This window comes from Hippichthys cyanospilos, chromosome 11 (assembly GCF_059441005.1).
Source record: "Hippichthys cyanospilos isolate Australia breed blue-spotted pipefish chromosome 11, RoL_Hcya_1.0, whole genome shotgun sequence".
NCBI classification, from domain to species: Eukaryota; Metazoa; Chordata; class Actinopteri; order Syngnathiformes; family Syngnathidae; genus Hippichthys; species Hippichthys cyanospilos.
Window position 1 is genome coordinate 9,962,545 of NC_142379.1, and position 22,456 is coordinate 9,985,000.

At 39.0% G+C, this 22,456-nt stretch overlaps 3 protein-coding genes and 2 long non-coding RNA genes across 8 annotated transcripts in view; 1 reads left to right on the plus strand and 4 right to left on the minus strand.

The window, feature by feature from the left end:
• dscaml1 (Down syndrome cell adhesion molecule like 1) overlaps positions 1–1,261 on the minus strand; it is a 108,480-nt gene extending 107,219 nt beyond the window's left edge. For all 3 annotated transcript variants that reach the window (XM_088426907.1, XM_088426906.1, XM_088426905.1), the window contains exon 1: positions 1,064–1,261. In XM_088426907.1, the coding sequence (XP_088283033.1) occupies positions 1,064–1,106 (43 nt within the window). In that variant the 5' untranslated portion in view covers positions 1,107–1,261. The remainder of the gene's footprint in view (positions 1–1,063) is intronic.
• Positions 1,262–9,422: 8,161 nt separating this feature from the next.
• Positions 9,423–10,750, minus strand: LOC148415826 (uncharacterized). The gene is made up of 4 exons (XR_015867156.1): positions 10,664–10,750; positions 10,371–10,406; positions 10,062–10,136; positions 9,423–9,460 (listed from the first exon to the last, which is right to left on the minus strand). It is a non-coding gene; the product is annotated as an uncharacterized LOC148415826 (long non-coding RNA).
• A 505-nt stretch (positions 10,751–11,255) lies between these two features.
• Positions 11,256–18,693, plus strand: LOC148415827 (uncharacterized). Its single transcript, XR_015867155.1, has 3 exons — positions 11,256–11,559; positions 14,699–14,773; positions 15,262–18,693. It is a non-coding gene; the product is annotated as an uncharacterized LOC148415827 (long non-coding RNA).
• fxyd6 (FXYD domain containing ion transport regulator 6) lies at positions 13,980–22,345 on the minus strand. 2 transcript variants are annotated; one of them, XR_015867154.1, is made up of 9 exons: positions 22,179–22,345; positions 19,043–19,096; positions 18,003–18,026; positions 17,862–17,897; positions 17,435–17,509; positions 15,869–15,905; positions 15,709–15,758; positions 15,433–15,569; positions 13,980–14,885 (listed from the first exon to the last, which is right to left on the minus strand). XR_015867154.1 is itself a non-coding variant. In XM_088427019.1 (8 exons), the coding sequence occupies exons 2-8, from the start codon at positions 19,089–19,091 to the stop codon at positions 15,532–15,534; spliced, it is 309 nt and encodes a 102-aa protein (XP_088283145.1). In that variant the 5' UTR covers positions 19,092–19,096; positions 22,179–22,345; the 3' UTR covers positions 13,980–15,531. The 2 variants fall into 2 exon arrangements, 1 of the variants encoding a protein (XP_088283145.1); XM_088427019.1 differs by having other exon boundaries at positions 13,980–15,569.
• Positions 22,346–22,439: 94 nt separating this feature from the next.
• Positions 22,440–22,456, minus strand: part of tmprss13a (transmembrane serine protease 13a) — an 11,117-nt gene continuing 11,100 nt past the window's right edge. Inside the window, exon 13 of the mRNA XM_088427018.1 lies at positions 22,440–22,456. This exon is cut by the window's right edge and continues 1,433 nt beyond it. The gene's annotated coding sequence lies outside the window, so the exon portion shown is untranslated.

The following is a 22,456-nucleotide window of genomic DNA, read 5'->3' on the forward strand; positions in this document are numbered from 1 at the left end:
TATATTTTTTAAACTGAAAACAAATTCGATTTTTTTTCAAATGTCTTGTTCATTTTCATTCAAGATGCGAGATGCGCGTAAAGACAAAAACATACAAATCGAGCTTATCATATGTGGCTCTCTTTTCTACGCCTCCAGAGGCCTGAACTTGAAAATGTGTGATTTTAAAAAAGAGCAAGAAACACAAAGCTCCCCTCAGCAACATTTAGAGCGAAGCCAATCAGTGGAATCTTGAGCCACAGAAAATGGAGGATGAATAATTAGTGCAGGGCAGATAACGACCGCATTTGCGAGCACTCATTCCTCCTGGCTGCATGTATATCAATAAAATACAATGTTATCAAAAGCATTAATGAGCCGTTTCTGTTCTTTTTTCGATAAACTCAGCTCACATCTCCAAAACGCAATGACCCCTACGGTGTTGCTGCATGGATGCACGCACAATCATGGCTTTTACGCACCATTTTCCACTTCCTTGTATTGAAAACAATTGATAATGGACGTGTCCATGTTGTAAATAATTGTTCAAGGAACTCCCCCACCTCCCCCCAACAATTCTTCTAGTGATAACATTATATAAAAAGTGCAAAAAAAACAAAGAGAGTGAGAGCATGAAGTGATTCGGACTTTGCGCGTAAACACCCAAAAGCTGAGGACAATCATAGCATGAGACCTCCGGTTGATCCAAATCAGCCCCCCACTGCTTTTCGCAGCCTCCATATTCACGATACCCTCTTCACTAGGCAAAAAAGGAAACGCAAATGCTCGCTGCCTTTTGCCATCCAATTGAACGAGATGCGCTTTTTTTGTTCCATTTGGTCATTTTACATACTCCCCCAAATGAAGTGCATATTGATTTTTGCGTTCTTAACTTGCTTCCCTCCCCATTTTTCACTTTAGACCGTCAGGAACAATCAAGTCACCAGAAAAGCTTCAAAAGCATGCAACAAAACATCAAGAAAGTTAGCAGTGTGTTTTGTCTCGCATCGTTGATCAAAGTGATCCCAAAGAAGATGCGGCATGCAGGCAAACACTTAAAAGACACAATCCATGCATGGCCTACCTTCTTGCAAAGAATACAGCAGAAGTAAAGTTACAAGCCACATGCCATTCAAAACAGTTATAGTTCACAGGAATGCGGTGCAGTCCCACACCCCCCCTCCCCCCTCCAAAAGAAGAGCGCACGGCACAGCGGGTCTGCCAGGCAGACGAGGTTCCGTGCTGGACTGGACTGCTTTCTTGGCGCTGATGCTTCCCCGGGCAGGTCTCTCCAGCCCTGGTCCCGCACACTCTCCGGCGCCGCCAAACCCAAGCGCCGAGAAAGTACCGCCTCTGCTGCCTGTTCTCTCCTCCCCTTACCCGAACCGAGCGCGGTCGCCCCACCCCCGGTGTCCTAATCAAGATGTGGCGAAGGAGACGCGCGCATCGCGGTTGGATGGGACGCGAGCGCAAGTGAAGATGCCTTGCGCGCGCGTGGCGCATGCTTGAGTCAGACAGAGTGAACGACCTGCCATTAAAAATCGTTTAAAAGTTGTTTCTGTCTGTTTAAAACGACCACATCTACTTCATTCTTTCTGTGCGCTAGAGAGCGTGCGTCAAGGGAAACTTGGTGCCCCGTTCCAGGACTTGAACTAATTATGTGCTCGTCAAAAAAAGTGCTTTCATATTTTGAGCAGGATTCACAAAATTGGTTCATTTCTTCAGCTGTCACATTAAGAATTGAATATCATTTGGATGAGCGTGATGGTCATTAACTCTTTCAGCCCCAAGCGTTTATCCAAGGGATTTCGATGATTTTCATTCTTCTTTCAATGCCGACATTAATCTTGTCAGCTATGTCTATGTGGAAATATATGTTTTTACACTTTTAACATTCACTATCAAAGTTAAGTCTGACTATACAATGGTTTTATGAACTTTTTTTTTTTTTTTACCATTTGTATGACAGCTAAGATGACTTAAAAATGTCTTCGGACCAGTCAACACAGGTTTAATAATGCCCTCTATGAGGCATTATTTGCAAATATTGTTTCTAAATCTAAAATCATGTCAACTAGCTGAATGGATGAGCTTCAATACAGGAGGGCACACCTGAGCAGGTTGTACTGCATGTGGATATTTAAGCATAAAGCTAGTTTGTCTCACACATATAAATTTTACCAGGAAAGGCTCTTTACACTATTGCTACACCAAAAGACGGTTTGTGTATTCTCCCCTTATCCCTTTCTGTGTTTATCTCCGAGGTGAATTGTGATGTTTGATACACAAATGCACAGGTACACAAACTCCAGTACACGAACCAAAATCCTGCTTGCAGAAGAGAGTTGAGGCGAGCTGTGGGTTCTATCACTCCCACAGAAGAGACGCTCTAGCATGGCAGGAAAAGCAACACACGCTGCCTCCACTCTTTATTATGTAACAGGTGGAACACACACACACAAACACATACGCCCACGCACCATCACTGTCCAACAGACCCACAACTGTGCCACAATGGGCCATCTTCATGGGCTGGTGTTGCTCTTCTTCAAAATTCAATCTGGGTGAGTAACTGAATTGAAGCACCTCTGCTGGTTGCAGCTGGTAGTGCACGGTATTTTACTTTGGTTGCTCTAAGACTTAACGAGCCTGCACAATTAATCTGTCAACAAAAAGGGGAAAATACACGTTTGAATTGACATCATGTTGCCGAAGTAAGAAGACAAGGATCTCCATCCGTTGAATGGGCTTGTTTCAGCTAAGGTCTTGCGGCAATAAACAAGACAACAGCTTGTTTATTGAACCGTATCTAGGTAAACATATTGTATGTTGGTAATGCTGTAAAAATATTAATAAATAAAAAACTTTCAGGACGTGTTGGAAGACCACTAGAAAGAAAATTCCAATAGAAGCCAAGGGCGTCATCCGAGATTTGAAGCCTTTAAAAGTTGCAGAAGTTTGAAACCCCAACAGATGAAATTGGGCAAAAATGGTGATTTGACCTCAAAACAACTTTGAAGGCAATGACAAGTATATCTGAAGTGCATTTGCCCACAAAAAGAGAATGAAAATGTGTTGATAGTTTAACATGTTATTTTTTGCATTCAACGTAACACAAAAAGAACACCTTAAGTCACTTCAATCATGTTGCATACATGGAGGGAGCTGGGGGTTGGGCCAATGGCGATGAACCTTTCCTAATCAAGGTTAACAGCGCAAATATTAGGTTTTATTTCACTAATCCCTTATTTTCTTATACTTTGATTACAATTTTAACTTTTTGGCTGTTGGAAAATGAAAACCAAGACCTTAGGAAGGGAACATTTGGAGAAATTTCAATATCGATACTTTGGCCACGCATTTTAAATTTGTCATTTTTGTAAAACTCTATCTGCTGACATGCAGATAAAAGGAAAAAAAGGGTCTCTTTTGCCCGAACGTGTCCTATATAAAGTGGAGCAATTCAATTTGATGTTTTAAAGAGCAAAAAAATCTCTAGTTCAAAACATTTAGTTACACCTCTACAAAATACCCTTTATTTGACAAGTACATCTATCTTTATGGGTAGGTTATAAGCAGGCACATATTTGGGGTGATTGCTGTAAAGAGTTGAATCAAACTGTTTGGAATAAGACAAAAAAAGCGATATCCGTTTATAAAATGAAGAAGCCTTCAGTTTGAGGTAAGAAGGGAAAAATCTCGTGTAAGAGTATCATGTGCTCTCTCAATGGCAACAAATTCTACTGCAGCTTGTAGGAAGGCGGGACGTGTGCGACCAGGGCCGCAAGAGGCAGCATGCTGGTCAAAGGGCTGATGCGAACGGGCCTGACAGCACCAAGCAGGTTGTATACTCTCCGTCAGACAGTGATCATCATACGGGCTGACACGGGGCCTGGGAAAAGGCAAGTAGCTCTCATAAGTGTCACTGAGGAGTGTTGGGGCCCAGGATGGGGGAAAAAGAAAGTGACTCATCTCCATCAGTAGTGCCATCACTGGTTGCCTAGAGATGGGGATGCAGATAGAAGAACAGGGGAAAAAAAAAAAGGGGGGGGGGGGGGGGGGTTGAGGAGGGCGTGGTGGGTGAGTCGTGAGCATGATGAGACCAGTTAATGTGGACGTTAATGCTCAGACAATCAACGCTTCCCCTCAGGCCCCCACAACACGCTCCGATCATATTAGCGCTAATGTAGCCGCCATTAATGCACATGCTGCCCACCCGCACCTCAACAAGGTCAGAATTGGGGAGAGGCCACACGGGGCCTCGGCGGGACTCCTTGCAGAGTCACATTGTTTTAAAATGAGTCAAATTGCCATATTGGAAGCCCTCTAAGCTAGTTTTTGAGTCAAGAGGGAAGCAAAGAGCTGCGTGGGGCATCCTTTGAACGTGGCTCCACGTTAGGCAAATATGAATGGCACACACTTTGCTGCAGCGCATTAACGGGCGGCGAGCAGCCAAGCCTGAAGCAAGCATGCGTGACGCTTGTGGCGTAAGCCTGAGCGTGTAAAGCAGGAAAGAATCATGCGCACGGGAAGGCGTTGTTAATTCATTCAAATGAGCCGGGGTGCATAACGAGGAGAAAGGGGTAAGAAAAATAATAATAAAAGGGGGCAGGGTGGCGAAGCAGCCCCGCCTGATGCTTCTTTCTTCTGATAGGGGAAGAAAAAATGTAGACAGGGAACGACATGAATCTGAGACAGGGAGAACGCCCACACAGGCACACACAAAAACAACATGCCAGGGCAATACCATCGCTTCCAAGATGGCTGCCAGTGCGGAGGCGTCGCTGTGTGGGACTAGCCCGCTGCTCTGGGCCCGGAGTGACACACAAACACTTACGCACAGACATTCAAGCAAAAAAGACATACTAACAGACAAAACGTGTAATAGGTGAACGTTAAGCACTCTGAGCTTGAGATGGGATGTGAATGCAGTAGAAACCACTAATGTTAATTGTGCAAATGAAATATTTTGTGGTGTAGATAAGTAGAGATGAAAAATTAATTCAATTCAAAATGACATTAAACTGTAGTAGAATAAACATCACAAAGGCTACAATGGGGGTGGAGGTGGGGGGTTGTCTAATTTTTCACACAGAGCCAAAGCTTTGGAAACACCATCCAACCCAAATGGTGTCAAAAACACAAAGAGGTTAATAATTTCATGATATTCATATTTTTAATGCAAACAGTTTTAACTCAATTTCATTCAAGATCATAGACTAGAGCATCATCCACATCATGAATCTGACTGAAAAAATACCAAGATTAGATTTGTCTGGGCAAAAAACCTACTGTGAACTCTTTTTATAGATATATATATAGATATATATATATATATATATATATATATATATATATGCAATAAATTAGTTCAAATTTGAATCGCTTGACGATGTAACTTTTGTTTAGCAGTGTCGTCAGTTCTGTGCTTGAGACGTGCAGTAAACGTTTACACGTTATTTTTTGTCAGGAAACCAGAAAATAAAAATAAAACTAAAAGTGAAAAGTATAAAGTTAAGAACTCTAAAACATCAACATAATGAAACTGTATTTATCCTGGCCAAAATGTTCTCACATTAAGTTTGCTTTTTTTAAACCGATGCTTATTTTCGCGACATCTAAACCGGAGTGATTTTATGTACAGTGTCAACTGTCATTCATGTGGACAGGCTAGATGATTGTTAGTTTTGAAACTGACATCATCATTGTTCTGGTCCGTTGGCCGGCACAAAAAGAGCAAGAAACAGAGGGAGCAAGAGTGAGTGAGGGAGGGAGGGCAGGTGTGAAGGGAAGACGTTGCGTATCTTGGCTGAGGGCAAAGCTGTTCTCTTCAGCCGCACTTCTCTGATCTTATCGCTTTCCCACGCTTACCGGCTGACCTCCACCATAAACTAACACACACACACAACACAATGAGAAAACTTCAGTAACTGTTGCAAAGCCACAGCAAAGATGGCAGCTTATTTATCAGGTCAATAGTGTAAAAGTGTAAACACCCATAAATGCAATTCAGCTGTTCTAGTGCGCCTTTCCTGAAGAGATTTTTTTCGTTTTGTGTTCTAAAACCGACTGCTATATGGGATGTACATAATTCTCTCCACCTTGATTAAGACCCCAGTTTAAGATGACCCAAAGCATGAGTTCAAAGTTCATCTTATGAGAAGTCATTGGTCATCTCACCCTAACTGATAACCCAGGACAAACGTGGAAGAAATCAGTCTCTTGGCAACCTCCCTGGCTCTTAACTCTCCTATTATATATATATATATATATATATATATATATATATATATATATATATATATATATATATATATATATATATATATATATTATATATTTTTTTTTTAAATAAAAAATAAGAAAACAGCCAAGATGTCCCCAAGTCTCAAATGTGTGTCATGCAAATCCACTACTGTAATTCCCCTACTGTAAGATTGATCTGTTTTGACGCACAGATGTGCATATGTATATCGTCTGCATTCTTACTTACAAAAATTACCGTAAGGTGACGAGCTAGAGTGCGGACGTCAGTTAGCAGTTAGTGGCCAGTACCTGTTGCAGCGAACAGCAGCTCATGTTAGCTGAGGTTGTTAAGGCATTATTTTCAATAAAAGAAGCAAGCAGACTGAACCAACGTCCGTGTCCATCCTTGTTCACAAACAGGAATATTACAAAATCAAAGAGGATCATGTAAAGGTTAGGATGTCGCCAGCTGATTGAATTAGGAGTGCATTGATAAGAGAACACGTAAGGGGTTTCCATTTGACTCGATTATTAAATGTGGTCTTTTTACATATATTGTACACATAATCATAAACATAATGGAACATGGATGCTACACAACTGCAGGTATTTATGTCAAAATGAACTCGTTGCGTCTTGAGGAAAAGGAAAAGCAACTGACTGGCGTGCATTCAATTGGTGATGCATTCATTGACCGCTCACGATGTGGGAAATCTGAAACACGCTTAACCTGCAACAAATATATCATTCCTTGATATGAAGACAAGAATAAGAAAAATTCAGGAAGATGAGATTATGTTTTACTATAGTTTGTCCATTGTTGCCAAAATGTTGGTGCGTTCTATTATCCAAAACTGTAAAAAAAAAAACTCAAAAAGTAACTAGGCAATAATAATGTATGCCTGTGTGTTACATTTATTTTTCTGCAATAGTTATACATGTTGAGTCTATTTGACCCAAGGTCATGTGTATTCGACCAAAAGTTTCAGAAACGTTTTCATTAACGATAATATTCCTAGCTCATTTTAACATTGGTTTTACTTGCTCATCTTTTTTTTTTAAACTTAGAAATGCATTCATTTACAAAAACGTGTACAAATGCTCTGCCAAGCAGAAATCCTGTATGAAAAATGGCATGCAACATTTACGATAAGATTCCAAATGTATGTTTCAAACGGGTCAGACTGACCCCCAACATAACTTGAGGGTTAAAAGAAAAAAATAGTCAAACACCCGTATAGTACATAACTATCACATAATTGTACTGATCACCTAAAAACACATTTGTAGTTCTGCAACATTAAGCACAATCCACAAATGTCAAGAGCAGCAAAAGAAGAGTAGTTTGTGTTTCAGGCTCCCTTAAAAACACCATGTGACATCCTTCTAACGGTTGTTTGTTTCCCTCACTCAGTCTGATGCTGTTTGTCTGTGCTGTCAGCACGCCTGCCAGTCTAAATGGCTCTGGGAAGACGAAGCATTCAGCGCTCTCACACCTGTCCAGTAGTGTGCGTGCTTGTGTTTGTGTGTTTGCCGAGTGATGTTATCAGGGCTAAATGGTTTCTCATGTTTACCTCAACTGAAGCCCGTATGGAAAGCAGCTGATCATCTGATCAAGCCTCGGGGAACCAACTGGTAAAAGGAGAACGCGAGATGTTAACGGTTCCCTTTCAGTGACTGTGTGTTTTATTCCCAATTCCAAATGCAGGGGTCCACAATGGCCAGCATAGCTGATTTGTGTGACTATAAAATAGTGCCAATTGATAGTAGATAGTACCAGTACATATTTTGTGTTTTTCTAGGACATTGTTAAATAGTGTGGAATTGTTTGAAGCGTAAGATAAACATTTGAAAACGAATGTGTGAATGAAGGTCAGTGTTGAAACCGAGGCTGATGACTGTTGAATTCATATTTTTATATCCAACTCCAGAGAAGTCAGTGCAATACCAGTCGTTCTCATCGCACATCACTGGTTGGGATACTAGCAAATGTTTTGAAGCCAATTCACGAAGCTAAGTGCAAAAAATGAAACTTAATCGACTATAAACTTAGTTTTTTAAGAAAATAATGGCATAAATATAAGTCTGCTTACTTACAATAGTTGACCCTTACACCGAATACAAATTTAAGGTGTATCATCAAATAGTGACAATATGGCTTCATATGTGACAAATTTAAACCCAAATGTAAGCATTAAGGGCAAAAACAACCAAACAAACAGTACCAACCTTCTGCTTTAAGGGCGGTATTATATTCATTCGGTGATTCAAAACGCGCCGTGAAAATTCAAACGCGTTTACAATCGTTTCAAACACTCTCAAAATCCACTTCCTGTTTTAAACGTATACCCCGCCCACTCAGGTAAAATTGCACCAATGGAGAAACGTAAAAAGACGTCAGGTGACAACATGAAAAAAAAAAAGAAGCTTGAATTCGCACACTGTCAAGCGTTTAAAACAGAACTGACATCCTGGACGTCTTGTCCTTAAGATGGGGGAATAATTTAGGTTGTCGCAAGCTTGGTGTTTCGCGGTTCATCCTCACCACGCGGGCGAGCTGAAATTGAACTCGGGCCTGAAGTCGAGGCGAACATGCGAACCACTTTTCCACCTAGGCTGGTCTTAGGGCGTCCTCTTGTGTTTAATATTGTTACTACAAATAAATGGATGCGACTGTCCCCCCCCCCCCCCCCCCCCCCCCCCCCCCCCCCCCCCCCCCCCCCCCCCCCCCCCCACACACACACACACACACACACGCGTGTAATTAGGTTTGACAATAACTTATAACTCTTACAATGAAACGTGTATTTTATGAGTCGTCTAAGTCGAGCAATACGTTGTAAAGAAGAAACACATCTATGTTACACACGTGTTTCATTTATTAAAAAAAAGTGACCATCTGGGTAATTTCTCTGCAGTCAGCCCTCTTACTGAAGCGTTGCATGGATCTTCATGTTTGCGTCACTCAGTCAGCATTGTTGCGTCTTCCACATCAGTACTAAACAGAGAAACGTCGTGACATTTTGTGAAATTACTTTCGTTTTTCATTAATCAAACATGCATTTTTGCTTCTTGTAGATACAGAGAACGTGTCATTATGTGAAATTATTAGCGTTTATCATTTAATCAAACATGCATGTTAGCTTCTTTCGCTTCTTCTCCTATTCTGTTGAATGATGCATAGTAAAACTTACCGATTACGTGGCTTTGCTCACACAGTGGCGAAACTTTTTGCCTGGAAGAAAAAAAATACAGTAATAACATAGTATTAATATATGCTGCTTAGTGATGTGCACTTATTATATTGTTTAACCAATTAATGGTATTTTTTTCCATTACTAATCGCAATTAATAAAATTCAACAACTATTTTCTATATTGCTATACTGAAATAATCTAAGGAATAACAAAAAAAAAAGTGTACTTATAGGTTTATCTCTGCCCATCAATATCACACTCCAGCAGCATTTGTATTTGCATCTGAGGAAATAACTTATTCTGCCGCTGAAATGGCATGCCAACTATGTCAAACTAATTACTAAGACTGTCTGAGTTGGCGTTCATCTTTGTATTTGTGGTCAATGACTATAAGTTTATACATACATATATATATATGTATATATATATGTATATATAATATGTATATATATATATATATATATATATATATATATATATATATATATATATATATATATATATATATATATATATATATATATATATATATATATATATATTTATGTCTTAGTAACACGAGGCTTTTTTTCCCAAAACAGTGATGGGTGTGGGGATGCAATCATTCTGCCAGTGATTGCTTCTATAAAGTGTTCTTACCTGTCAGCAAAATGATTGAAAGGAATACAATGACTCCAGCAATTGCCAGGCCGGCGACACGCAGAGTGTGATAGTCTGCAAATGCAAGTAGCACAGTGCCAACACTTGAGTTTTATAAATAAAATTAAAAAAAAAAAAAATATATATATATATATATATATATATATATATATATATATATATATATATATATATATATATATATATATATATATATATATATATATATATATATATATATATATATATACACACACACACACACACACACACACACATATGTTATTTTTGTTTGTAAATGGCTCTCACCATAAACAAAGTCTGCATCAGGGTCAATTTCAGCAGCTACAGGACAGAAGATTGAATAGACCAGTAAGACAGTTACTCCATCAGCATCCCAGCATTTACAATACTTGACTAATTGCCCGATAAGGAGACCAGATGACAGAAACCAATGATTTCAAGCTTCAAACGCAAAGTAATCAATTATATAAACCGACAAGAGAGCAATATGGGGCTGATCTGCATAACAAGCAAAGCGGCAGCCCCATAACTAGTCAACTAAGCTAACATATCTTCAAACATTACAGCCACTTGCAGACCTTAACCCCGGAGAACCCACGGGGTCCGATTCCAATGGTATTTTCTTAGAAGTAAGGGATTCGTGGGTTCTGCAGGGTAGTTGAAACCGGCGGGGGGGGGGGGGGGGGGGGGGGGGGGGGGGGGGGGTCAATTTGATCCAATCTGTGTTTTGATATTGATCCCTCAAAGACAAAGCATTCAAAGCAAAACACTTTGTCTAAATATGACTATAAATGATCAAAACCGGTAGATGTCACATGTGCTCATTTCTGAATGCTCGCGAATGCAAACCTGTACAGGTTCACTGTGTCAGTGGGAAGCAAGCCATCCTTTTTCTTGACAGACACACCCTTTTTTCAGTTTGTCGCTATTGTGTGACCTACCTTTAGGAGGCGGCATTTTCCTTGTTTGTTAATGTGTTGAGTTGTCCACACTGTGAGACAGAACAAAGCAGACGTGCAGTAATAGTCTGTGACACATTGAAGTTGATTAGTTACCAAAGACTGTATGCTCACTATAAGCGGATCAAAAGGTGTGCTTGTTATGTCATATGATGAGGTGGGTGTGCTTTGAAAGGTCTTTGCATAAAGGCAATAAAGTTAGTTACTTGTTTGAAATAGAGCATGTTCAGAATTAGACTGTCTGCATCCTCACAATTTGTGTCACTGCGACAGGCTCAACAGCAGAATCAAAGTTGAAATCTCCAATTAAAACTTTGAAGGGTCTCTGTGACTCTACACATAAACAAACACACCCTGGAAAAAAAAAAGTTAAGTGAAAAAGAAGTCAGCCTATTCATTTGTGTCCCAACATGGTGGACAATTGTTTTTGGTCTCTATCTTCGACTCGTTGGTGCTGCCCTTACAAAATCAATGTGTTCAACGGAGGACATCCTGTGAATCCAACGATCGTTTGGGTAAGATGCAATTAACTTTTCTGTCCTGATGAGAATGCAACACAATCGAGTGCCAGGGCTCAGTCTCAGGAGGATAAAAAAAAAATAGACCAAGATATTCCACGATTTATGTGACTACAATCTGTACAATTTGAATTTTTAATAGTTTAGAGCATAAAATGAAAAATAATCTGAAAATAATGGAGTTACACAAGTGTGCACACCCTAAAGGTCAACATATCTTCACAATGAACCAATCATGTTCAAACTCTTGTTAAATGGGACTAAAACAGATCAACCCAAATATTTTCTTTTGTACAAAACATGTTTTATACACAACAATCCCGGTTAATTTATTTCATCAAGTTGTTGTTTGAAATGAAGACCCTAAAATATTTTTCACCCAACTGTTTTCAGAGTACACACACACACACTTGAAAAGTGATCAGAATAAGTGAGGAATGGCCAAGATGTTCTCACTATGTCAGAAGAAAACTCAAAGCAGTCTCTCAAGTACAGCCATACAGGGAAACACACACACACACACGCACACACACTTCTCATTTGAACCACTGTCCAGAAATCATTAACTTGACTGATCAAAATGTTCCCGTTCAAGCTGGTGTGAGGTGCGGTTTTCATTGTGCTCATTCGGAGCTTTCTCCTTGAAGGCATTCTAGACTGTTATTCATTAATAAATCATTGCCACAATGTTGATCAACCTTGGACCTTGTGCCAAAAGCTAAAAAGTTGAGGTAAAAGAGAACAAAACTGATCCTTCCATCCTTTGTTAAAAAAAAAGACAATGTTGTACCCGGATTGGTCACGAGGTTATTATTGATGGCAAGGAACCATATAGTGTAACATACTAAATAAATTTGGATGCTCTAGGAGTGATTTCTGCCCACCAGTCAACAGAAAAAAATTAATGTGTGATTGAAAATGATTGAAAACTTATCATGCTTTGAAGGAATCTTTGAAAGAATCTGAATGCCTTACAAAGGCTAAAGGAAAAGACCAACTTCCCAAGAAGTCTTGTATTTGCCTTTTATTTCTAATTCATATTCCCTGTAAACATACGTTTGAAAAGGTAAATATTCTCTCACCTGTTCTGCAAGTATCTTTTGCTCAGGTGTGCGTTGGACTGTGTGAGCGAAGTTCCACTTGTTCACCTTCTAACACACAAGTATTTTCCACGCCTATCTCAGCTCAAGTTATGTATTTATAGTGTCATAAAAATTGGAACTCTGAAGCCAATAAAGCTAACCTTTGTGAGCTTCTGTAGCTTTCTGATTAAGTTACCATTACTAGCCTATATGTTTATTACTATCAGTCAGAGGAAAAGGAATCTATTATTTGGCACACTTCGTCATGTGCTCGTGCTAAAACGGGGTATGTACACACATGTAAATTATCTGCCTTAATTTCAGTCTCCTCTACTAAGCAGCTACAGCAAGCATAAATGTTAAACCTCTTCGCTAATTTTGATTGCAGAACTTGTGTGCGGTTGAGAACGAGTCCACTGGAGCCACAGACTAGAATATGACATAATATAGCCAAGAAGGAAATGACCTGACACCTGCCCTGCAGACTCAAGTAAAAGTTGCTTGGTTATGTTGAGTGTCAATATAGCTAACAGACAGAGCCGGTCCGTCCTACAGGCGAAGCAGTTTCCTGCTTAGGGCGCCATGTCTGCTTAGGGCTCCGCCAGTGGCCCTCACACAAAAAAAAAAGTGGGCGCTCAGGTGCCCCCGCCTTTTCTACACAATGAACAAATAAATAAGAATAAATACACTTTTTATTTACAACATTTTATCTGGTCTGCCTGATACACTTGAAAAGAGAGACATGATGCTGCTGTTTGCTTTAGTGGGGGGATATATTCAATTTTCTGCCTACCTTCAATAAAATCTTTGAAGTTTGAGACTGTTTAAAAAGAATACATAAGTGTATTAAGTGTAAGATGAGGTGCTTTCACAGCCTTCAATGATATAAACATGAAAAAACAATGAAAGTATGTCATGCTAAAAGAAAAACAAACTAAAGACGTACAATAAATGAAAAAAGAACAAATAAATAACGTAATGAACAAAAAACACAAAAAAGAATTAAAAAAAACATATATGAAAAAAAATGAACCTCTCATCCACTCATTACACCTTGCGGGTATTTTTGCAAACGGAACCCCGACCATAAATGAAGGAACACTATAAACAGTCAATGAAATTTTGACAGACTTGATGGGTGCTTGACAAATTCAGAAAAAAATGTTCTTTTATACATATATACTGTAGTCAGCTACATAGCATAATGTTTTTGGAGTACAGGAACTTTTCAAACCAATGGGTATTTTTAATGATTGAATTTAATTATTTTGCTTACTCGTACACACCTGCATCCTGCTGGAGTAGTTTCTGACAAAATGAATACAAAGCATCACCAAGAGTCTTCATACAGATTTATTTGTATTATATGCCAAAAGCACGACATGTTGCAACACAACAAGGCCTCATGCGGCAATTGGACAAAGAGTTTGTCTCTTCAAAACAGATAGTTACACTTCAGATGAGTGAACGTTTCACAAGTGAGCGCGTGACATTTAAGGGTCATTTAAATGTCTTTTTTGAGAAGTAAAAAAAAGAAACAAATGGTCGACAGGTGAGCTACAGAGTGAACTAGATGTTCTCATAGGAACCAGTGGCGAAGTAATGAGGGGGCGGCAGTGAGACAGCTGATGCAGTAACTTCCACAGTACTGTACTGTCAAATTACTGCAGTGGATGTAAGCAGGTCCGATTGTCTCATACATCTCACACACATACATGCATGTATGCGTTTGCAAAGACTTCCATACATCCAAAATGTATAGCACTTAGTACTTTTAAATACTTATATATATATATATATATATATATATATATATATATATATATATATATATATATATATATATATATATATATATATATATATATCCAGTCAGTGACACACTACACTTATAAAGAGTTTACAAATGCTTATAAATAGTTAATATTGATAAAGCCTTAATAAACAATTCTAACAAGGCGGCGTGGGTTCCTATTTTGGCATGTTCAAGCTATAATATTTCTGCTGTTGCTGCATGTCCTTTCTGCCTAATCACTTTACCGCAATCCTTGCAGCCTTTCGGCCCATCCTTGAGTTGGGCCTTTGCTTGATTGCCTGTCCCCGTTTGAGTTTCTGCTACCCAACAAAGAGTGAGTTCCCCTCTTCGTTTTCATTGTATTTCAGATTAAAAGGATATGTTTTTTCCAATCTTGCTGTCCACTAGCATTTCAGCCAAGTGGGGTATCAATCATGGATCTCCACCTACACAGAAAAAAAATTGGTGTAATATTTTCAACGTGATCAAAGTCTGAAGATTGTGCAAGACGGATTTATATTTATATGATTTTTAATTGAAGTTCACATTTTCTTTTTGATGCCAGAGCTCTATTTTGTATCACTGTAGCTTGCTAGTATTTACGCAAGCAATGAGGCAAAGCAGAATGGATTCGGTGTCAACCTGTAGTTTATTAAGGCTTAATAACATGATTATAACTCATTTATAAACCATTCATAAGCCCTTTGATTGTAAAGTGCTACATAAACTCCAGAAAGCAGTAGCTGAGATGGAAATACTAAACAAACAGCAACACACCACACAGACACACTTTCTATCTTAAATACCATCTTGCATCATCAGCGCTATTAGCAGAGACGGAGTTACAGCGTAATCAAATTGACGGACGTCTACATGAAGGCACACGAAGAGACAAGAGCACTGAGGACTGCTACACTCACGACGAAGCACAACGGGCTAAAGGTTTGTCTTCAGGATAAATATGATTTCTGTACACACTTATTATACCCTTACCGTGTTGTGTCACCACTTATAATAGTTATAGCTATGATGCAGTGGATTCATGTCGAATAAAATCAGAAGGCAGTGTGAGCTGACAGCAGAGAAGCTGCCTCAGTTTTCCGCCGGAGTTTCTTTGGCAGCTGCTGCGGCTGAAAAAAGAGAGAGAGAAAAAAGGCAGTCATCCATAATTTAACTCCCAAAAGGGAACCTCCATTTTGAATTTGTGGATGTCAGGGGTGAGGCAGAGGTGAGGGGAGCCGACAAGGGAGGTGAAATGGGGCAGCTCACCCTTTGAGACGATGAGGTTTTCCTCCTGCGCCTCCTCATTTCCGGGGGCCCTGCGGATAGAGTGTGAGAGAAAGGTTGCCAAGGGTTGCCATGGTAACCACATGTGTCAAGTGGTGTGACTAAAGCACTTTTGGGCATTCAGAAGGGCGCCACCGCATACCTGGGTTTCTGGTTTATACTGCAGCGGCACCGTCGACCTTGAAAACAAAGAGGAACTCATTTGCAATTTAGTCTAAGTCAATTTTTGAATGAACATTATCAACGCAGATGCTCTAAAAACAGTAGCGACGTACCCCAAATTAGGTCAAACTGATTCAATGTGACCATTTTTATTATGTATGTAAACTCAAACTTTGAGTTATTTTTAAAACAAAAGCAACACGGGTTGTCCTGTACAAAAAAAAAAAAAACAGACGTTGGGTTGAGCCCAATTCCTCATGTTATCCAAAATTTGGTTCAAACCCTAATCCTAAATTCATTCATTTGGATTATTTCTGAGCCATCAGTATTCAAAGTGCATTAAAATAAAGAATTACCATAAAGAAATACTTTTTTCAACATTTTACTCCTTTACATTCTATTTAGTTAGGTTTTGGTATTACTAGTGAGGATAAAGTTATGGATGTACACTCTAGAATTTGTTGGGTCAACAAGAGACCACTTTTGGATAATTCATTTCCCCCAAAATGCTGCGTCAAATAAATAAACAAAAACAAAGAAAAAACAAAAAAAGTCAAAAGAAATAACCCATTAAAAAACTCATTTTTTTAGGGGGGGTAGTTTGTATGTAAATGCCTAATAAAATATTGCATGGTGTTGAAATTAAACTTTCTGGATTAATATGCTATTATTCTGTACACAAAGGGAGGGCCAAGGGGCCAACAAAACCCTCTAGCCACCTGAAAGTAAACACTTGGCTCAGTATCACTCTTTCAAAGCCATTTTATATTACATAATGTGAAGAAAGTTGTAAAAAGCTGCTCTAAAAAGTAAAATCTGACTTTGTTTTTGTAATATTGTGCTTTTTTTTTTTTCTTCAAACTTTTCTGTTGTGGAAAAAGTACCAATGCAGAAATTATTCAGCTCTGGCGAACTTCCTTTTGATGTTCTTTGTTGGTAATGGAAATATAATATACATATATATATATATATATATAAATGCAATTTATCAGTAAAATAGTGTGTTCATGAACTAACAAAAAGGGACACGACGTGATGTCATTGTAAAAGCAAGAATATTATTGGCCCTGGGACGTCTGAACCGGTTGTCTCCCGCAAAAGAAACAAAAGGCTTCCTCAAACAGAGAATTAGCATCCAATTGTGAACGAATGGCCGACTCCAACAAAAATGGTCTGCGGATGGAGGACTTTGGAGACACCGTCTCCACACACACATGCACGCACAACACACCTGCATTCCTCAGTGAGACCACATCCCCCAAAAGTGTATAAGAATTTGGTATGGAAGAGGTAAAACTTTAACATTTCTGCTGCGACCTGCTGTACAAGTAGTCCACGATGCCGTGTGCTTTTGCTCCTCTGTCTAAATCAAATCAATTGCTTCAACTATGTCATGATATGTGCAATCTTTCGACAAAAACAAACATGCTAGGAACTAGTTTGACATACGATATGTATCCACGTTCCTTTATTGGGCAACATTATCAGACAGTTGTAAAGATTGTTACAAAGAAAACTATAAACAAGTGAGCAAAGCGTTACTTACTAAGAATGAGCAGAATTCCCAAGGTGAACAGCACCACAGCTAAAGCCAGTCCACAAATCCTTAAGCTCTCGTAGTCTATGCAGCAGGAAGGCCATTGGCAGAGTAACACAGGAGTGAACATTTCACTTTATCGTCATGCTCATGTTTGGTTACACTCTTGTTACACTCTTAAAACGGCTGCGTTAAAAGTGACCCAAATTCTGTAAAATACATAACCCAGTATTGGGTCCAAAAATGACTGAGAAATTCATTTGTGTCCACCATGGAAATCCTGGGACTTTCCCATGATGTTTCGTGTTAGGGCAGGATGCAGTTAACTTTGCTGTCTTGCGGAGACAAAATGGACTCAATAGTGGACACAAGTGAATAGGTTGGGGCTCAGGTGGATATTTAGAGCATGCCCGAGAAAAAAAACCAAAACACTTACCATAGACGAAAGGATTTTCCTCTTTCTCAGGTTCATCTATAAAGACACATGCACACATTTTTCAATTCACACTTTTTTTTTTTTACTAGTCTCACACATAATCTACGTTTTTCTCATTCAGCATGCAAATGTTTCACTCACCCTGAACATCAACGTCTGTTACAGCTGACAGTCATCCACATGAGTGCCAGATAAAAGATAATGAAAAGAGCCTCAGTGTGGTTTTTGACAAGTTAGGCAGGCGGCATCAGACATCAAGCATGTGTCGGGGTGTCAGCACGGTGTGACTTTCACACACTCAGCCGGTGTGTGAAAGTCACGCAAAAAGCCTTCAAGAAGTCAGTGATAATTCAACGCTGCCTCCCCGTGGAGAATCTGTATTGGTGCATATCTGGGACTTTGCTTCAATAAACACCAGCAAGTCTTGTTTTTTTTTGTTTTGTTTTGTTTTTTTTAAATTAAGTTAATCAACATATTTTTGACATACTTGTTTTGAGAAAGGAAAATGGCTGAATTGCTGCTACAAAGTATAATTAAATAGAAAATCATTTATAATGTACATTTAAGATAGATATTTTACAAATTGTTTCATTTTTGTCATAACTCCAGTATCACGTTATTTAATCAGATTAAATAACACATACATTTTAATGGATGAATTTCAGGGGATGAATTGATGCAAACAAAAAGTTCAATTAAAAACAATAATTCATGCTTGTTTTTAGTGATACTACAATTAATTTGTAATGACATTTTTTTGTTATTTAACAACTTAAAAGTTCATCTGTGAAATGGTTATTGTTAGTATTAATAAAACAGACTTTCACTTGTATAGCGCTTTTCTTCCTTGGTTACTCAAAGCACTTTACAGTGACTACTTATTAGGAGTAGCATAAAAGTAGAATTTTCATCAAGAGCAACAGGGGTTCAGTGTCTTGCTCAAGGGCACTTTGATATGATTACCATGGTCAGGGATTTAATCTACAATCCCTCGGTTGGAAGACGACCACTCTACCACTGAGCAATGCCACATCATAATAAAAATAAAAAATGTTTTACGTTCAATTTTAATGAATGTTGTTGTAATTTATGAATCAAATTATTTGATAAATGACTAAATGAAATAAATACAAATAAATGAAAATGCATGTGTGTATGTGGATGCGTACTCATGTACTCACCAGCCACACAGACAAGGAGCGAAGAGAAGAAGAGAGAAGTAGTTTCCATGGCAACTGTTGATAAAGACCAATAAAAAATAAGGAAGCATGAGGGGAGCGAAAACGAGCGTAAAACAGAAAAATTGCAATGGGGGAGCTGCATTTTCGGAAGCGAGTCTCCTTGAGCATTCATCATTGCCGGTATTTTTTTTATGGGCAATTGAACGCATCTCAAAGCATTGTTACAAAAAGCGGAACATGATTGCCTTCAGAAGGACAGAGCTTCTATTCGTCAATCCTCATAGTTAAGAAAAGAACATAGACTTAGTTTCTCTTCCTAAAATTGGCCTGGGATATGATATCACATACAAAACCAGATCACCCAGGCGAAGTGAAGTCTCTCTTTGAGTGGGCTTATCGATTTGCTTGTAATGTAATATAGATGAAGCTCGTAGGAAGAAATTTGCAGTAATGCTTTGTTATAGTTCAAAAGGGTGTGTATGAGACACTCATCTCCAGGGATCTTGGCTGAGGTAAACGCCAAGGAAAAAAAGCATGTTCTACACCTTTGTAGATCACAAATACCCATTTCCTGCACAGTGAATGTAAAAACCAGCTAAGTTAGTTGCATTCCACCCAATCACGAGACATCAACAGAAAAGCCAGAATGCCCTCTACCAAGAACACTAGGACTTAGTTGGGAAACTTGTATGAGTCAAAAAATGAATAGGTTGGGTCTTGGGAGGCCGATGCATAGTGTGTGTAGACTTTTTATAACTGTCTGAAATACAATCATGCAGAGGTACTATCATGCAGAAACTGTCACATCCCCGAAAAGTGTGACATCCATGCTATGACATCATAGCCAAAGGTAAGCAGAGCTGCATTCTGTTGTCATTTTGAAAATGAGCATTTACTAACAACATTAGCTACTGACAACCACCCAATGAAGTTTCATTGCTTAAGTTGATGCACAGCAGTGTCAGATTTTTAGTTTTTGGGTGATACTCCCATGCGCCAGATACACACGGTATTTTTTACAAATATTTTTTAAATACTGAAACATCAAAATCTGTACAGTCCATTAATGCACAGAAACACACTTCAGTAAGCTGCAGTAACATTGTCATTTTTTTTTTTTTGCTGAGTGTTGTTTTATCGTCAGTCTACATGTGTTGCTCCACTGTTTGTGTTCAAAGACGTGCTGCTTAAGGAGTTATTACACCCAGACTCAGGATGATGGCCTTTTCATCTTCCAAACTCATGTTCCATCTTGAGTACCTCTGCAAAATGTTCTCTTTTTCAGGAATAAATTAATACTTGATCTATCCCCAAGGACACCACGTGACCTTGGCTTTGTTTCATGCGGGCTACATATGCAAAAGGTACACCACTCACGTCAAACAGTCAATATAACTTGTTAGAAAAATGTGTAGTTTCCCGTAACGCTCAATACAATTTATGGTGAGTCCTACTTGAAGTCTGTAGGTGCCCTCTGTCTGACTCCATTTAAGCCCATCCACCTAACAAGATGTTTGTGTCTCCTTAATTCTATTGGGGACATTTAATGCTATTAGACATCAGCGGCAGCCAAGAGCATTCCTGCTCACTTACTTTTGGCTGCTTATGAACAAAGGATGTTTTTTTCTTTCAGAAAGAATTGTCTATTTTGATGATGTAATCATGTAATATTTACTACCGCAGACTTTTAACAAACAGAAATTTTCTGTGCACAATAAAGCTAACATTAACAGTAAACAATAATAAGCATTGTTAAGTATTCTATCAATTATGATAACTGTTGTAAAGGTACCAAATTTAATAAAGCTCTCTAATTTACAGAATTATCTATAAAAAAAATATTTGAAAAAGCACCATTCAGCATGTTAAAAAAAACAACACTTTTAGGTAAATATGTCATTTCATTGAAATGTTGAGTGTCTATCCTCAATTTAACTATCATAAATATTTTTAAACATCAGTCATGTTTACTGTCTAGCTATATCAATCATCATTAATTGTGATAAAATAGTACAGACATTTTTTGACAATACTGTATATACAACACAGTATATATCTTATGAAACATCTTCCAAAAGAGGGCATTTCAATATTTCTAAATATACTAAATATAATTTCCCTATACACATAATAATAAGAAATAGCACTCTATAATCTTCATAAAAACAACATATCACAAACTACTTGTGTTGCCCCACCATTTGTGTTGAAGTGGCAACGATCTGTGCAAACCGTTAGCATATTGGCGTTTTGCTTTTTTTTTTTAAACACTGAAATAACTACATTTCAGTTTTCTTATTGAATGGGTGAATGATCAATTTTACAGTGAACGGTGTAAATTCCTGTGTGTAAAATCATCTGTTCCTACGAGTACACATTTCAATTTAACTCACTGACATGATTTAAGTGCACCTTTGCGGTCATATTTACGTACGAGCGCAAAATGAGTGCATTAAAAAAAAAAAAAAAAGCAGACGTTTTGCATAGTGACGTGACGTCATCTCCACCCAGTTGAGAAACAAAGTGGGTCACATGAATAGGGTCAGGCGTAGGCGGCAGAGGACTTCCTTACGCCCGACGTGACGTCACCGTGGCAACAGTCCGCACCGCCTGCATGTCCATTTTTTTATCACCATGGCAACTGTGTCCGGTTGCAAATTGGGGGACCGGTGGGAGTCCACTAGTGAAACGCGAGGGGCGTGGCGGCGAATCACCGAACAAACGGGGCGAGCATCGATTTAAAAACATAAATAAGAAGACAACACTAGAATAAACAAAGAGAAGAAAAGAATATGTGTAAAGAGCCCACTCCCAGACGCGCGCGCGCGCGCGCTCATTCAACCTGTGGATCGCCTGATGGCGGACGCGAATGCGTCCATTATCCACCCACCATATCTCATGTCAATGTCGAAGCGTCACGACTGTGTTTATACACGCGCCTTTTGTCCGTTGCGAGCCATAATGATCATTTATGGAGCAAGGAGACACGCCTTTGTCGTGCATCATTCCAGTTTCTGGTCTGTTTGTTTTTCAGGGTCACGATGAAAAAATGTCAACTAACCTGCATCTTTTGCATTATGAATGCTGCCCCCCCCCCCCCCCGCCCCCACAAAAAAAAGAAAAAAAAAAGACTTACCTTTTGTTAGTCCAGCAGGTCAACAAATAGATGATCCACCTCAGCTGCTCTCCAATGTTCTTTTCATCTGTGTGTGATGCACGCAGGACCCCAGCAAGAACAACTAGAAGGATGACAAGGAGGAGGAGGAAGAGGAGGGGGAAGGCGGGATGGGCAACAATATGATCTTCTGGAATGACTGCTTGATGTCTTTTTTTTTGTCTCCCTCCCTCCTCAGGTCAAAAGAATTTAATTATTACTGTGAGCAGCAACACAAAGAGATTCATTCTCACGTTACA

What these genes read in the sequence shown, in the direction of transcription:
- fxyd6 (XM_088427019.1), bottom strand. Translation starts at nt 19,091, where the DNA reads ATGGAAACTACTTCTCTCTTCTTCTCTTCGCTCCTTGTCTGTGTGGCT. An exon ending in AACAGACGTTGATGTTCAGG is followed by an intron (nt 17,898 to 18,002) that starts GTGAGTGAAACA and finishes GTGTCTTTATAG; the next exon opens with ATGAACCTGAGAAAGAGGAA. An exon ending in AGTATAAACCAGAAACCCAG is followed by an intron (nt 15,759 to 15,868) that starts GTATGCGGTGGC and finishes CTCTATCCGCAG; the next exon opens with GGCCCCCGGAAATGAGGAGG.